Below are 17568 nucleotides of genomic sequence, written 5' to 3'. Positions count from 1 at the left end.
AAGGAGGCACACAGGGTGACTGGGTGGGTAGGCTGAACACTGGGATGTGTCTTTTTCTGAAAGTCACCAGAGTTGCTAAATTAAAAACGTGCTGAAAAGAGACAATTTAATTCTAGTCTTCACCCCACTGTCTCCTGGCCTGGGGGCCGGGGGCTCCCTGGCCTGTTGTGGTTCTGCCACCTGGGATATCTCCATCCTGGGAGGTCTCTGCTCTGGGGAGGTCTCTGTCCTGGCCACACCGGCCCCTCCACCATGGTCCCCCAGCCTCCCCAGGGGCCAAGCCAGTCACTCCTGGTCCCATCACAGGACACTTTCTTGCATGAGCACCTCCCGGCTTCCATGAAAGCAGCCTGGGTCACCTTCGCGTCACCGGCTCAGGTCCTCTCAGGGCCTCCATGCCCCGCTGTGCCCGGGGCAAAGGGTCAGTGACCTCCCTTGGAGACGGAGGTTGGAGCAGGAGGATCACAGCCCTGGGGCATGGGGTGCTTCCCGAGAAGAGAGCCAACTGGGCCTGAGGGTGCTCCCCGGAGACGGAGAGGAGGCGCAGGGTTTAAAACGCCCGGTTTCTGCCCCCTGCCCCCCTGGGATTTTAGCCTAATCAACGACTGAACAGAAAAGCCGACCCTGATGCATCGAAAAGCCACCCAAACAAAGGCTCCTTCCAGAGCTCCTGCTCCTTCCTGCTCATCATTTCTGGAGCCCGGCCCTGAAGGGACTGAGCTGAAGGGCCCCCAACCGGTTCTGGGTCAGCCCAGGCTGAGGAGCGCAGCAGATCTGCTGCTGCTGGTGGTGGGGGGATGGGGTGCGGATGGAGGGGGTGGGGGGAGCTCAGCAGAGGCCCCGCTGGGCAGCCCTGGAAAGCAGTTTGGTGGCAAAGCGGGACCACGCCCCTCCCCCAGGTGGTCCGAGAGGTCCGAAGCGGGGAGGGACCTGGGGAAGAGCAGCCGCCCAGGGCCCCCCAGAGTCACATCTTGAATTGCAGCAACCATAAGCACGCTCCCAGCTTCTGCCTCCCTGGTCTGTTTCCAGACCTTCCCACTGGGAACACACTCAACGGGGGGGTCAGTCTTTGCACCTGACACTTTGCATCTGGGCCTGGGAAGCCCCTGGCAGACCCCGCGTCATCAGTGTGCAGACGGGGCTGGGCGGCACTCCTGCAGGCTCCTGCAATGTGCGTGTGGGACCCACCTGAACGAAGCTTCGGTTCAGGACCCTCCGTCCCAAGCGGGCCCAGTGCCCTGCCCTCTGCTTCATGCCTCTAGATCCCCGGTGACAGAACAGCCCCAGTCCCACCATGAGTCAGGCCTTGTCCGGGACGCCGCTGCGTCTGCGTCAACCTCGTGGTCACGATGCTCTCGTATAAAACGTCACTGCCTTCCCCCAGCGAAGCCTACGCGCTGCATCTAAATCTCAGTCACCTGTCTGTGAACGTGGCGAAGAGAACTCACGGTCCTCCAAGAAATCCAGCCGTGAGATATTTTATAAATCAGTGTCCACAACGAGAATGGCTCTAATTTTACAGGGGTTAAGTGCTCTGAGTTGAAATTTCTCAAAACACACAGGAACCTGCTAAAGGCTTTAGACTAAGAGATCACTGCCTCTTGTATGAGACATGATACTCGATAGAATGTAAAATATATTCTTCATCCAAAGGGAGGCAGGGTCACACCTGCTACAGCGTGGAGGAACCTTAAAACATCCTACCAAGTGCGAGAAGCCAGGAACAGACGGTCACACCTGCTACAGCGTGGAGGAACCTTAAAACATCCTACCAAGTGCGAGAAGCCAGGAACAGACGGTCACACCTGCTACAGCGTGGAGGAACCTTAAAAACATCCTACCAAGTGCGAGAAGCCAGGAACAGACGGTCACACCTGCTACAGCGTGGAGGAACCTTAAAAACATCCTACCAAGTGCGAGAAGCCAGGAACAGACGGTCACACCTGCTACAGCGTGGAGGAACCTTAAAAACATCCTACCAAGTGCGAGAAGCCAGGAACAGACGGTCACACCTGCTACAGCGTGGAGGAACCTTAAAAACATCCTACCAAGTGCGAGAAGCCAGGAACAGACGGTCACACCTGCTACAGCGTGGAGGAACCTTAAAAACATCCTACCAAGTGCGAGAAGCCAGGAACAGACGGTCACACCTGCTACAGCGTGGAGGAACCTTAAAACATCCTACCAAGTGCGAGAAGCCAGGAACAGACGGTCACACCTGCTACAGCGTGGAGGAACCTTAAAACATCCTACCAAGTGCGAGAAGCCAGGAACGGACGGTCACACCTGCTACAGCGTGGAGGAACCTTAAAAACATCCTACCAAGTGCGAGAAGCCAGGAACGGACGGTCACACCTGCTACAGCGTGGAGGAACCTTAAAAACATCCTACCAAGTGCGAGAAGCCAGGAACAGACGGTCACACCTGCTACAGCGTGGAGGAACCTTAAAAACATCCTACCAAGTGCGAGAAGCCAGGAACAGACGGTCACACCTGCTACAGCGTGGAGGAACCTTAAAACATCCTACCAAGTGCGAGAAGCCAGGAACAGACGGTCACACCTGCTACAGCGTGGAGGAACCTTAAAACATCCTACCAAGTGCGAGAAGCCAGGAACAGACGGTCACACCTGCTACAGCGTGGAGGAACCTTAAAAACATCCTACCAAGTGCGAGAAGCCAGGAACAGACGGTCACACCTGCTACAGCGTGGAGGAACCTTAAAAACATCCTACCAAGTGCGAGAAGCCAGGAACAGACGGTCACACCTGCTACAGCGTGGAGGAACCTTAAAACATCCTACCAAGTGCGAGAAGCCAGGAACAGACGGTCACACCTGCTACAGCGTGGAGGAACCTTAAAACATCCTACCAAGTGCGAGAAGCCAGGAACAGACGGTCACACCTGCTACAGCGTGGAGGAACCTTAAAAACATCCTACCAAGTGCGAGAAGCCAGGAACAGACGGTCACACCTGCTACAGCGTGGAGGAACCTTAAAAACATCCTACCAAGTGCGAGAAGCCAGGAACAGACGGTCACACCTGCTACAGCGTGGAGGAACCTTAAAACATCCTACCAAGTGCGAGAAGCCAGGAACAGACGGTCACACCTGCTACAGCGTGGAGGAACCTTAAAAACATCCTACCAAGTGCGAGAAGCCAGGAACAGACGGTCACACCTGCTACAGCGTGGAGGAACCTTAAAAACATCCTACCAAGTGCGAGAAGCCAGGAACAGACGGTCACACCTGCTACAGCGTGGAGGAACCTTAAAACATCCTACCAAGTGCGAGAAGCCAGGAACAGACGGTCACACCTGCTACAGCGTGGAGGAACCTTAAAAACATCCTACCAAGTGCGAGAAGCCAGGAACAGACGGTCACACCTGCTACAGCGTGGAGGAACCTTAAAACATCCTACCAAGTGCGAGAAGCCAGGAACAGACGGTCACACCTGCTACAGCGTGGAGGAACCTTAAAACATCCTACCAAGTGCGAGAAGCCAGGAACGGACGGTCACACCTGCTACAGCGTGGAGGAACCTTAAAACATCCTACCAAGTGCGAGAAGCCAGGAACGGACGGTCACACCTGCTACAGCGTGGAGGAACCTTAAAACATCCTACCAAGTGCGAGAAGCCAGGAACAGACGGTCACACCTGCTACAGCGTGGAGGAACCTTAAAAACATCCTACCAAGTGCGAGAAGCCAGGAACAGATGGTCACACCCTGTATGATCCAGTTTATGTGAAATGCCCGGAACAGGCAAATCAACAGAGCCGGACGGCGGGCTGGTGTTGCCGGGAGCCGGACGGAGGTGGGATGCTGAGTAACTGTGGCTGGGGACCAGCATCCCTTGGCGGATGATGCTTTAGAGATGACAGAGGTGCTGTTGCACCACACTGGGAATGTACTAAACGCAACTGAACTCTTCACTTTATTTATTTACTTTTTTTTCTTTTTTGGCTGCGCCCACGGCACATGGAAGTTCCCAGGCAAGGGGCGGACTCCAAGCCACAGCTGCAACCTATGCCAGAGCTGCGGCAATGCTGGATCCTTAACTCATTGTGCCACAGTGGGAACTCCTGAACTCTTCACTTTAAAAGATTTATGGTATCTGAATTTCAGGTCAATAAAAAAATATACTTTGATGACATTGCCTATCTCTTTAAAGTAGGCTTATGCGATCTTATGGTTTTAAAACACTGAAAGGTTTAATTTCTCAGAGAGGAATGGATGTTAAGGTAAGAAGTCTCTCCCAAAGAAGCAGCTAGAAGCCTTCTTTCCCGCTACCTTACCTGGCTCTCAGAAGAGGGCCAGCTTCTCTGTCTGGAGCGGTGGGAGGTCACCCTCTGAGCCCCAACAGCTTCTTCATCTGAGGTGTCCACGTCAGCCAGATACTGTTGGGGGGGCTGCTCATTCCTGAGGCTGTTTGTCCCTTTGGAGGAAGAATGGGTCAGGATTATTTGGAGTGAGAAGCTGAAAGCGGAGTCCTGTCGTGGCCCATTGGAAACGAATCTGACTAGGAACACTGAGGTTGTGGGTTCGATCCCTGGCCTGGCTCAGTGGGTTAAGGATCCAGCGTTGCTGTGTGCTGTGGTGTAGGTCGCAGACACGGCTCGGATCCTGCATGGCTATGGCTGTGGTGGAGGCCAGCAGCTGTAGGTCCGATTCGACCCCTAGCCTGGGAACCTCCATACGCCACGGGTACAGCCCTAAAAAGACAAAAAAAAAAAAAAAAAAGCTGAAAGCATGGACGTTTTTTCCGATGAAGAAAAGAGATCAAAGAAAACGAGGACATGATGAGATTCCACAGATGTCACGGGGCTGAGGTCCCGGGACCAGGCTAAGAGCAGAGCAGAAGTGGAGTTCCCGCTGTGGCTCAGCAGTTTACAAACCTGACCAGCATCCACAAGGACACGGGTTCGATCCCTGGCCTTGCTCAGTGGGTTAAGGATCCGGCACTGCAGTGAGCTGTGGTGTAGGTCACAGATGCAGCTCGGATCCCACGTTGCTGTGGCTGTGGTGCAGACTGGCAGCTGCAGCTCTGATTTGACCCCAGTCTGGGAATTTCCATATGCCGTGGGTGTGGCCCTAAAAAGGAAAAAAAAAAAAAAAAAAAAAAGGAGCAAATGTCACATATCAGGTCCCCACACAAGGAAGCACAGAGTCCCCTGCCTGCATGTGGCAGACGTGGGTCCTGGGAAGTTCCATGAGTCGAAGTGACTTTAGGAAGCTGGTAGCTGTTCCGTGGTGGTCACGGAAGGCTGGGTTTCCTGCCGGACTAGTGCTTCAGAGACCCTGATGTGGCTTGAGATGCTTATTTTTGGGGACGTTCACCAAATGAACAGCTCCGGCTGGCCTGGAGGGCACCACACGCAGCTAGGCTGGCACGGGGAGCGGGTAGGAGCGTTTGGGGTCAACCCTCACGTGGGGAACCACCTGGACAGCAGTTATGCTCACCACTACACCCCCACATTACTGGGGGACTGCATGGGAGCAGCTACGCTCACCCCGACACCACCAACGCTACTGGGGGACTGCACAGGAGCCGGAGCCCAGGAATCAGGGTGCACGACTGTTTCTGTGCTTGATGTGTTGCCAGCTGCATGGCTCCAGCGACTCTGCTGACACCTTGAATGACTCTAGGGCTGGCCCCTGAGCTCCAGATGAGACTCTAGCCCTGCTGACACTTGATTTCAGCTTGAGAGGCTGGTGCTGAGGACACAGTGAAGCCATGCGCGTCTCCTGGCTGCCGTGAGTTCATAAATGTGGGCTGTGTTAAGCCGTTAAGTCTGTGATAGTTGTTATGCGGCAACAGCTAACAGATACAAGCATCCCACTTGGAGCCCCCGATAGTGCAACAAGCCAGGCACTAACCCCGTATGACAACAAGGCACCCGAGGCGAGGCAGTTAAGCAGGCTGATCAAGTTCACAGCACAGTCCTTTAAATCGCAGACCTTGCAGCTTGTCTGACGCATCATTAAAAGACCAACACTGCCCATCAAACTCCAACACACTCCTTTGTGGCATCCTTGTAAGATGCTCCCAATTTGAGGAGTGAGGTGACAAAACGCATCTTAGAATCCATGAAATAGGATGTTGAGTTGGTCAAAAGAGCTGGGCTTGAACCTCAGAGCTGCCCGGGCTCCTTTCTCAGCTGGTACAATCTGTGTCCGCCTCTCCCCCCCACCGCCCCCGCCACCCCATCTCCGTGCTGCGCTGGGGGCGTTACGCATCACATGTGTCCAAGCCTTGATCCTGTGACTTGGTCAATGCAGATTCATTTATTCATTGTTTACGGGGAGGCAACCCCCACCCAGTGCCTCCAGGACCCTCACAGCGTGTGGGTCATGAGATTACATTCCCTGTAATATAATGAAAAGGGCAAATGGGAAGTGAACCCACTTCTTGGCAGGCGGCCTTAACCACATTTCCCCGCAGCCACCCCACGTGGCAGTCACGTGGGAACACCTACGTGGGAGGCCTGCGCTGCTCCTGGGCTCTCATTTGCTCCTGCATAGGGAGGTCACCGGGACCCTGGGACCGGACACGGGCTCCCAGAGGGCACAGGACCAGACAGCAATTCGGGATCTCATTATAAGGCCAGTGTCTGACAACAAAATTAAACTGAGTGAATCTCAGGTCTCGGCACTTACAGGCCTCCTGATTCACGCCGGGGGTGAGGACTGGTCAGCAGGAACCTGCGCCATCGGTCCCCAGGTGCCCTTGGGGAGCCAGGTTCAGAGCGGCCCTGTCCCGTAGTCAGGACGCTCAGTTCCGGCGACCAGTGAGCCCACCATTTCAGGGAGACCTGCACGTGCCCGCCAGCTCATTGCCCCCCGTCAAAGGCAGCTGTGAGCTGAGCAGCCAGTTCAGTCGTCAGGGCTGGTGCTTCTCCTTTTTTTTTTTTTGTTTTTTTGTTGTCTTTTTAGGGCCACACCTGTGGCATACGCAAGTTCCCAGGCTAGGGGTCGAATCAAAGCTGCAGCTGCTGGTCTACACCACAACCACAGCAATGCCAGATTGGAGCCAAGTCTGTGACCTACACCACAACTTACGGCAACGCCAGAGATCCTTAACCCACTGAGCGAGGCCAGGGATCGAACCCTCATCCTCATGGATACTAGTCGGGTTTGTAAACTGCTGAACCACGACAGGAACTCCAGTGCTGGTGCTTTGAAGGTCACAGGGAGCGCCCGGCCCAGGGGGAGCAGGTGGCCGTGGCGTCTGCCTGACAAGCACAGCGAAGGAAGGGGCTCCTGGAAACCGGCCGTGTGCTGGCACCAACCAGGGTGGCAGGGCGTTTTCCAGCGTCCTTCTCCTCCACGCAGAGCGCACGTGGAAGACGGTAGCCAAGGGCACCTACCAGGAGCGGCAGCCACCCCCAGGGCCACTGAGCAGGAGTCTCCAGGCAGGCAGAGCTCGGCGAGGGCGTCCGGTCCGGCAGGCGAAAGGCCGACTGCCTGCTCCTCTGGATGCAGGCGGCGCCCTGAGGCCCTGGCATCCGCTTGGTAGGAGCTGGTTCCCTCTGCGCAGGGCTCGCCTGTGAGGGCCTGAGCACAGGGGACCCGTTGCAGGTTTTACCAGGAAGGGGCTGCTCCCTGGAAGGGGGGGGTCTCCCAGTCCACGTTTCCAGGATCCTCTGACAGACTGAACACTGGACACCTGTCTCCTGCAGCCCTTGCACCTCAATTCCCTCTAATTTCAAAGGGCTCCAGACTTGCAGCTGGAGCAGGACCTGAGCCCCAAGGACCTTTTGGGTGCTGGCTCCCAGCTCCCAGCTCCTCCCCTCCCAGGGGTCTGCGGCTCAGCCTGGGCAGGCCCAGCCCTGTCCCAGCTCTGGGCCAGCACCAGCTGAGCCCGGGGCACCCAGACGTCAGGGCCGTGGCCAAGGGGCCTGTTGCTCTGGGTTTTGAGTCCAGGCTGCACCTTGGGTGAGGGTCCTGGGACACCTACTAATATGACAGAGGTGCAGGCACACATCGGGCTCTGTCTGAGCCCTGGGTGGTGATGCTGTCCTCTGCTCTGCTCTCTTTTTCTCCCCATTTTTGGGCGCCTCTCAGCATATAGAGTTCCCGGGCCAAGGATCAGATCCAAGCCGTAGTTGCAGCCTGAGCCACAGCTGAGACAAAGCTGAATCCTTAACCCACTGTGCTGGACCTGGGATCGAACCTGCCTCCCAGAGCTCCCAAGATGTGGCTGATTCCGTTGCACCACAGTGGGAACTCCTGCCCTGCACGCTTGAGTCACGGGGGTTCTGCCTTCATCTGAGACAAGTACCCTCCCGGACCACCCCAGACCCCTGACTCATTTGCTCTGCATCCCGCTTCTCCCAGCAGCCTACCGGCTCTCTCCAGGGACTGGAGGGTGTGAGGTTTCTGGATCCTGTGCCCCCCGCCCCCGCCTGTCATCCCGCAGGGCCATCAGACTGTTTCCCGAAATGCTGTCCCCTACCGGGGGGCTGGGGGGGGGCAGAAACGAGAGCCCACTGACCTGCAGGCTGGCCGTGGCTGCTGGGACCGAGGACAGGCTCGGGGGGTGACCACAGGATGGCACGGAATCGTCAGAGTCGGCCTCGAAGTCCAAGCCGTGAACGGGGAGGAGGCGCTTCTTCTGAGCAGAACCAGACGCAGCAAAGACGAGGAGGTGGGGTCAGGCTGACAGCGAGGACCAGTGGCCCTCGCCCCGGGCAGCGGGCTGGGGCCACGGGCACGGCCACCTTCTGAGGTGGCACCAAGGGGCCACCCAGGGCCCACCCCCCATCACAGGAGCTGCATCCCCAGCTCCGCTCAGAAGAGAAGGAAAGGCCTGCACAGCCCCTGACGGGCATAAGGCTGCTCAGAGGCACAGAGCACCCGGGCCCCGGGGGCCGCAGCCTGGGGGTGGGGGGCAGGCAGGTTGCTCTGGGTGGACAGGGGCTTCTCACCTCTCACACCTTGGAACATGGGGGGGGAGCACCTGGCTGAGGGGAGAGGGAGCTCCTGAGAGCCCCAACATTTTTATTTTACTTTATTTCTGTATTAGAGTAGATTAACAATGTTGTGCCAACTTCTGCGGCACAGCGACCCAGTCATACATGTCTGTATGTTCTTTTTCTCATTTACTCTCGCATCATGGTCTATCCCCAGAGACTGGATACGGTTCCCTGTGCTGCACAGCAGGGCCTCAGGGCTTACCCGTCCTCGAGGGAACAGTTCACACCTATGGACCTCAAACTCCACCTTTAGCTGCACGCGCAGAATTTAGTTCCAAACTCCTTCCTCATATTGGTTTTGAGTCTTTAAAAGTATCATGTAGGGAATATTCCAGATGCTGGAGAGTATTCTGCATACTTAGTAAATGGCACGGATACAATTTTCTCCTAGAAGGATGGCTATGTTCCCCAGAGGCAGCCGTGCAGACCTGCCAGTGGGATCCCAGAGACCCCGACGTGTCCAAGGGCCTCCGGCTATAACATCTCCGCCCGCCCGGCCCCAGCCCTGCTCCCCTTCCGTCCTCCCGCCCAGAAACCTGGGGGGTTCCCTGGCTTGTCTTTATCGCCAAAAATACATTAAAGAACAAGCGAAAGCAGTCACAAATACCAATAAAAACAAGGCTCAGGGTTGGCTGTACACAAAACATAAAGGCTCACAGAGGAAAGCTGGAGGGGTTTGCTTTCCTGAAAGATGCGAAGCTGTCTCTGGAGGACCCCAGTGCCCTCGCGACCCTGTGACCCCAGGACTCTGGCTGGATGGGCCAGCCCGGCTGGAGGTCCAGGCAGGGTTCTCGGTGGGCTCTGCCCATCCGCAGAGTTCCCTGTGGTGAGACCGGTGCTGAAAGCTCGCTGCTGTGTGGTGCTTGGTGACCCCAGAGGCCTTGGGGCGTGGAAAAGGGAGGTGGGCCTTTGTGCTCCTGCCCTGTTAGCTAGTGGCATCGTGGGGAGCTGGAGTTTTCAAGACCTCAGGACCTGAGTCTCCAGCGTCTGGGGAGGGGGGGGCGGCTGCGAGGAGACTTACTTTGCTGCCCACAGGCTGGGCCTGGGCTGCTGTGTCCGGCCCCCCATCCTCAACCATCTGCTCACTGTCTCCGCTTCTCTCTTCAGGGCTCGGCTCAGGTGCACCTGCAATGGACACCCGTGTGACTCCACCGGGGAGAGAGAGGCTGGGGGCAAACCATTTCCCCGCTCCTCCGCCTGTTCTCCCACCGGCCAGTAGCCCGCCCACCCACCCACCCATCCTCCCTTTCTTCCACCACCCACCTATTCAACCATTCACCCATCCCCTCCTCCCATTCTCCCAACCATGCACCTAATAACCCACCCATCCACCCATCCTCCCACCCACCCATCATCCACCTGCTGTGAGACAACCAGGCGAAGCCTCTGCTGGCCTCTCAGAGACCTACTCCAGTACCAGTCAAAATTGGTCATTCTTGACCAGTTTCACCCACTGCTTCCCAGGCCATCTAAGACACCGCAGCGGTGGTGGGTGAAGGAGGCCTGGCACTACGTCACATCTCCCCGACACACCTCTTCACCCTCAGCCCCATTTCACCTGCCGCTCGGCAGGCCTGGCCTCAGGAGGCAGGGAGGCTCAGCCTCACTCTCCCCCTTTCTCCCGATCACACAGGCCTGGCCCGCGTGGGCCCCTGAGGACACTTCAAAGAGTGACCAGGGAACCTGCGGGATTAGAGCTGGAGCCTGGGGGTCATTCGCCTTCCTCAGGGCTGAGGGCAGTGGCGCCGGGGGAGCAAGAAGGACTTACCATTGACGTCGGGCGAGCCCTGCACCCCGTCGGCTAAGCCTAGAGTGGGAGAAATGGCGCTGGGAGGAACGGGTCCTTGGGAGCCACCTGCCTGAGGCAGGGCTCCCTGCTTCCCCAAGTGCCTGCCGTCTTGTTATGGCACCTTTTCCGGAAAAAGCACCCAAGGGCACCTCCACCCGCTGCACCCCTGCCTGAGGCCCTGCCTGGCCCAGCTCTCTTGTTGTTCTTGTTCTTTTTTTTTTTTTAATTTTATTGAAGTATCGTTGATTGACAATGGTGTGCTAATTTCCGCTGTAGAGCAAAGAGGTTCAGTAATACATATATGTGCATCCATCCTTTTTCAGATTCTTCTCCCACTATGTAGTCACAGAATGTTGGGTGGAGTTCCCTGTGCTGCCCAGCAGGCCCCTGCTGACCCTCCATTCTCAGTACCTCAGTGCACAGACGCCAACCCTGGACCCCCGGTTCATCCCTTCCCCACCTGCCCCCTTTGGTAACTGTAAGTTTGTTTTCAATATTCCTGTGGGCCAGCTTTCAAAACAGTAACTGTAATCTCTTCTTTTGCTTTAGTTTGGATTTTTTTTTTTCCCTTTTTTAGGGCTGAACCCGTGGCATGTGAAAGTTCCCAGGCTAGGAGTTGAATTGGAGCTGTGGCCACCAGCCTACACCACAGCCTCAGCGACACAGGATCCCAGCTGCATCTGTGACCTACACCACAGCTCACAGCAATGCTGGATCCTTAACCCACTGAGCGAGGCCTGGGATCAAACCTGCATCCTCATGGGTACTAGTCAGATTCATTTCCACTGAGCCAGGATGGGAACTCCCTGGATCTTTTTTTTGGTGGCCCAACTTCCCCAGGCTTTGTGCTCTTTCCCTGTGTCCTCTCCCCCTGTGCCCTCCCCATGTGCTATATTCACAGGTGCCAGCAGGGAGACCTCAGCCCTGGGCCATCGCCCCACCTGAGACCTGAGCAGCCGTCTCAGAGCAGCTGGTCTGATTTTTGTTGCTCCACAGCGCCACCTTCTGGCCACCAGTGGTGACCGTTTTGAAGGGCACTGGTTTCCCAGCTCTGGACCCTGGCTGGGCATCAGAAGCCCCGTGACCTTTTACCTAACGCAGTTTCCTGAGCCCATTCTGGTCCTTAGGAATCGGCAGCTCTGGTGGCTAGGCTCAGGTCTTCAGGGTTCTGATGTGGTTTTCTGCTGTTAGCGGGGCCTTTGGGCCTGAGATTCGCACATGCTTCCCCGTCCTGCCTGTGGTTCCCAAGCCTGAGCTCTGCAGAGGATGCTGGACCATTCCTGCTGCTGCGGGAAGACCCCTCGGCTGGCTCCCAATCGGGTGTGTGGTCCCGGGGTTTACTGATGAGCTCCAGCTGAGACAGAGGTATCAGCCACAAGGGAGCAGCCTGGGGAGGAGGTGGGGATCCCTCCCCCCAGGAATAGGGTGATGGTGCCACCCCATGTCACCAGGGCACTCCTAGTGATGCCTGTTGTCTCAGCCTGGTTTTCAGGGGGCAACACTTACTCTTAAAAATGTCCTGGTTTCAATGATTTGCCACATGCCTCCTGCCCCCTCATCCCCAAGAAGCCCCCTCACCCCCCAGTCTGTTACTCCTGGTGCTAAACACCATCACAGGTGAGGGTGGCCTGTCCTAAATTCAACAACCTGCTACGAGCCTCCACACGCCTGTGCCAGGCCCAGTGAGTGTGCCAACGCCCCGGGAGCGGCCGTGCCCAGCCTCTGCAGCTGCCTAGCAACTGGGGGCTTTAGGGACATAAGACACAAATAAGGCACCCCCCGGAAGGCCTGGGGGAGATGCGGGGGGGGCAATTCCAGACCCACAGAGGCCCCAGACCCAAGCGCACTCTCCACGGTCCCCACACGGGGGCAGGCAGGTCGCCGTGTTCCTAGACACGCGAATGCCCAGCCAGGCTTGAGGGCAGAGGCTCTTGCTCCAGTGACAGGGACAAGGCCTGCGCGTCCCACAAACACTGCCCAGCTATCTCCACTCGGGTTCAGGAGGAGCTTCCAGACCCAGGCTCTCACGTCCTTCCCGAAACAGCCCTCTGCCCAGACGCCAGAAGGTGGACCCGATCAGAGAATTTCTGTGAGAGCAATTTAGTGTGAGAACACAGCTGGATTTCAGGATCTTGGGGGAATAAGCACTTGGATTCAAAATATTAAAACAAACCACTGAGTCTTAACCCATCTCCTCAAGTCCTGGTGATCGCCAGGCCCACGGGGAGTGGTGGCTGAAAGGAGAGCGGCTGGGCCCCGCATCGGACGCCCCGGGAGCCAGGGCCCCTCTTACCTCCTCCCCGCAGCCGCCCGCGCAGGGACCGCACCACCTGCGCGCTCCCGAAGCGCTTGAAGCGGGCGCGCACGTGCCCGTAGTACCACTCGAGCGAGCCCATCTTCACCACCCTGTGGGGAAACGCGGCTCAGGCCTGCGCCACGGACTGGGCGGGCGGCACACGCACGCGTGCACACACACACACATGCAAATACACACCCACACCCACACATAAATCCACACCCACACATGCACCCCCCTACATATACACACACACTCACACCCACACATATACACACATATATGCATACATACACACACACACACATAAATACACACACACATAACATGCGTTTACACATAAATACACACCCCACAAATATACACACACTCACACCCACACATATGCACAGAAATCCATACACACACATATACACATGCATACACACCTGCACACACTCCCACACACCCACACCCACATCTGCACCCACACATATACACATATATACACCTTCCACACACACTCCCACACACACATACACACCCACACATTCCCACCCCCCACACTTACACACTCCCACACACTCCCACACATACCCTCCACACACATAAATACATGCATACACACCCCCACACACACACTCGCACACCCCAGAGATACATACACCCCCTGTCCCCCCACACACTCCCCAGAAGGGACAGGCTGCAACCCCAGCCAGCAGACCCGCTTGACCTCCCGGCCCGCTCACCTGGCCAGGTGGCAGGGGTCGCAGAGCCAGCCCTGCCCCTCCGGGTGGGCGTGGCCGCAGTCTTGGCAGGTGCAGAGGCCGCAGTCCAGGCACTGCCTCTTGGGGGCCGAGAGGAGCCGGTAGGGCTGCAGGCAGCGGGCGCAGTGGGTGTCGTCCGGGTGGGCCGTGTCCGAAAGCAGCTCCCTCCTGGAGCTTTCCTTCTTGATCTTGCCCTTCAGTCCCCTGCATTGGAAACAAGAGCACAGCAAACGGCTTGTTTTTGCAACAGGCTTTAAATGTACACAATTGTGTGCACATGGGTACACACACACACACACACACACACACACACGACTCTCTCGTATGCAGAGAACGGTGACCCAAAGCCAGGCAAAGGCACACAGGCAGCCCTCACGGTCGGCAGCACCAGCCCTGCCCCAGCCTTTCCATAGGGGGGAGACCAGGAGGCTGGGTTCAAACAAGTGCCATTTGGGTGGGTTGGAGCTGCAAGACGTTATTGTCACAGAAGTCAAACTGCATTTAAATATCTCTGTAACTGTTCGCAGCTATGCATTTTTCCCAGGCATCATGCCCATATATTTCTTTCATTTCTGAAGGTCTACAAACCATAAAGTTTCAGAATCACAGGCTGGGGGCGGGTCCCCCCACTGCCTGCACAACCTCACGGAGCTCAATGTCACAGGAAGAGGATGTACAGGGCTCCTGAAGCCCAGGGTCGTTCCCCAGCTCTGACCCTGAACCTGGGCTCTTCTGAGGCACAACCCACAGCTGGGAGACTCTGCTCAGTGCCCCTGTGTAGCTGGATGAGCGTGGACCTGTGGCCACTAGCACCCAGCGGTCCCGCTGCTGCCCGAACAACCTCCCTCAACAGGCCACACGGGGTCCTGAGGGCAAAGTCAGGTGGCATTTCCTTCTCAAGCAGCTTTGGGGCTCTTCCCCAGGGAGACAGGCTGAGCCGAGTCTCCGAGTCTGTCCCCACAGAGCCAGGCTCAAACAGTGTGGCTTGGAGACCGCCCAGAGCAGGGACGGGCCAGCACCCAAGTCCCAGGAAAACCAGTTCTTCTCCTGGTCAGGCTCTCAAACAGCTCCCGGGTGACCTTGCCAAAGGGAACTGACCAGCAAACATGCCCCCAGCGAAGGAACATGGCTTTTGTTCTGATGGCAGAGGATGTCGGCCAAGCATAATATTTTTAGTTTCAAATGGGATCAGATGAATTCATTCTTAGTGACGAAACCTAGCCAGACACTAGGCACCACTGTCTCCTGAGACCCCTGTGACACTGGGGCTGCGGACGGAGGATGCCTGAGCACGTGGAGGCTGAGGACGATGCGGTGGTGCCTGCTGGGCGTCTCCTCGTGAAAGTGGCCTCGACTCCACGTCCCAACTACACACCCAAATACCCACAAAGACGGACACAAACACAAGGCTCTTGTCTCGGCTCTGAGACCAAGAAAAAATGGCCAAATGCTGGCAGGAACCTAGCAGGAAACTGTCGCCTAGAGCCTCCAGCCTAGATAAAGCTGCATCACAAGATAAAGAGCATGTCTGCCGGAAGCAGGGGGCACCAGGGGCCAGGTGGGAAGGGCCCGGTACCCACCTCGCCTACTCTTGCTGTATCTGCTCCAGCCCCCAAACACAGAGGCCACCCCTTGGCTGGGCAGGGCCTCGGCCAGCCTCTCTCCCAGTAAGTGTCCCTTGTTCTCTACAGAGGCTGAGGCCCAGCTCAGCAGGAAGAAAGATGAGGGTGTGTGGAGAGCCCTGCATCCCAGGATGGGGAATCCTCTGCAGTGAGAGCCTGGAAAGGCCCAGGGTGGAGGCCGGACATGCTGAATTTGAGGGGGATGGACAATGAGGTGCGACTTCTCTTCTCTCACAGCTGGAGAACAGGAAGCGCGGGTTGAGGTGGCCCCACGCTGGTCCAGCAGAGTAACAGCAGGTGCCTGCCAACTGCAGGGCACGTCAACCGACCTGGGGGGTGGGGAGGGGCCGGAGCAGCCCGCACATCCTGCTTATCGCAAATACGGGGTTGACCAGATGTCAGGCCATACAGGTGCCTGAGCCGGTCAGAGCCTAACACACAGCCACAGGGTAAGGTCACCTTCAGAACAAAAGATGCCCTGGATGTGATTTACCACCAGAAACGGAGGAAGATGTGAAACCAGTCTGCTCGGTGTGCTGAGTGGGTACCGGGTGGAGGAGAGGAGTAAGAAGAAGCCAGGCTGAGTGAAGGGACCCTGGGCTTCGTGCTCTGAGGTAGGGAGGACTGGGCTGACATAAAGATGGCAGGGGACTGGCAGGGGACTGAGGGTGGCAATGGGTAGAATGCCGAGTCCTTGCCTGCAGCACGTGGATGCTCCCGGGCCAGGGATGGAACCCGAGCACAGCTGTAACCAGAGCCACAGCAGTGACAACCCCGGATCCTCAACCCACCGAGCCACCAGGGAACTCCAAGGCCAGTGATTCAGGGCAGCGATTCTCCAGGTGTGGTCCAGGGACCTCTGGGGACGCCCGAGAACTTCTGACAGGGTTCACAAGGTCAGACTCTGTTCACAGCAGCACTAAGGTGTTATTTGCCTTCTTTTCCCTTTGACCCCAGCACCGGTGATGCAAAAACAAGGACGGTTGAACGTTCTGGGGCCTCAGCACGGGTCGAGGTGGAGGGACAGCCCGGACCAGCCAAGACTGCTCTGCTCTCTGCCAGAAAGGAAAGGAAAGGAAAGGAAAGGAAAGGAAAGGAAAGGAAAGGAAAGGAAAGGAAAGGAAAGGAAAGGAAAGGAAAGGAAAGGAAAGGAAAGGGTGTCTCGACGAAGCGTGTCTTTGATGAGACGTGTGTCCAGTAACAGGATCTGTTGCAAATGCCGAAACTCAAGCTTTCAAGCGCGGAGAAGACTTTCGGAAAATGTATGTCCCTGCTTCCCTGAGCCTGACAGTTTCCGTCACTGAGAGATTTCCGATGAGGTCGGGGCGACAGTGATGAATGTGATTTTTTTTGGGTTACATATAATGAAATGTGTCGATATTTGGCAAGTCTGCATAGGTGTCACAAAATCACACACTGACAGCAGAGCCACCCCAAGTGCAGGAGAGACCAGACTTTAAGGAACGAGGAAGGGAAAGTGCACTGATGCGACTTCAGATTCCACGGTGAGACCGCCTTTAAGAAGCTACAGTAGTAGGGTTTCATGTGTTATCAAAACACAATGGCCATCGTCACCTGAAAAGGCGGCAAAAGCACTCCTGCTTTTTCCTACCACACATCTGCACGAGGCTAGGCTTTCTTCCAACCCCTCAGCCAAAACGGCATATTATAACACGTGGAAGGCAAAGGAACCGCGAGCATCTGCCTCTCTCCGATCACGTCAGATGTTACCAGAATTTTCAAAAATAGAGAATTAATGCCATTTTCCTCACTCACATTTTTGTTTTGGAAAAAAGTTATTTTTTGCATAAGCATTGCACCTATGTCGACATGGAAGGGGTTGATTGCGGTCTTAAATAAACGCATGACGGTTTTTAAAGTGGCCAGTTTTAATTTTTGATGAGCTAAATATCGATGGAGATATAACCCAGAAAAACAAAAGCCTTTGGGGTTCTCAATACTTGAAGAATCTAATGGGTCCCTTGGGCCAAAGCACGGGAGAACGGGATTCAGAAGTCCCTAGAAAGCAGATAAAAGGCCGGGAAGACAGAAACGAGGAGAAGGTGACAGGAAACCAGCCGAAGGAGGGCAAACAGTGGGCAGGATATTCGATGCTGCGGTCTTAGTTCCAGACCCACTG

General features: G+C 56.3%; 1 protein-coding gene across 12 annotated transcripts in view; it reads right to left on the bottom strand.

Moving 5' to 3' along the window:
- The window catches only part of MLPH (melanophilin), a 46990-nt gene that overhangs the window by 11355 nt on the left and 18067 nt on the right, over nucleotides 1-17568 (bottom strand). For 4 of the 12 annotated variants that reach the window (XM_084997898.1, XM_084997897.1, XM_084997901.1 and 1 more), the window contains 7 exon segments: nucleotides 13789-14010; nucleotides 13058-13170; nucleotides 10744-10782; nucleotides 9997-10100; nucleotides 8495-8614; nucleotides 7368-7554; nucleotides 4296-4435 (listed from right to left, as the gene is read on the bottom strand). In XM_084997898.1, coding sequence (XP_084854024.1) covers nucleotides 4296-4435; nucleotides 7368-7554; nucleotides 8495-8614; nucleotides 9997-10100; nucleotides 10744-10782; nucleotides 13058-13170; nucleotides 13789-14010 — 925 coding nt within the window. 12 annotated transcript variants of the gene reach the window in all.

The sequence above is a fragment of the Sus scrofa genome, chromosome 15, assembly GCF_054392235.1.
Source record: "Sus scrofa isolate SSC_HxYL_T2T_F1_AM1 chromosome 15, Sscrofa_HxYL_maternal_Yorkshire_Landrace_v2.0, whole genome shotgun sequence".
Classification (NCBI taxonomy): Eukaryota; Metazoa; Chordata; class Mammalia; order Artiodactyla; family Suidae; genus Sus; species Sus scrofa.
This window is presented reverse-complemented; position numbering and strand designations above follow the sequence as displayed.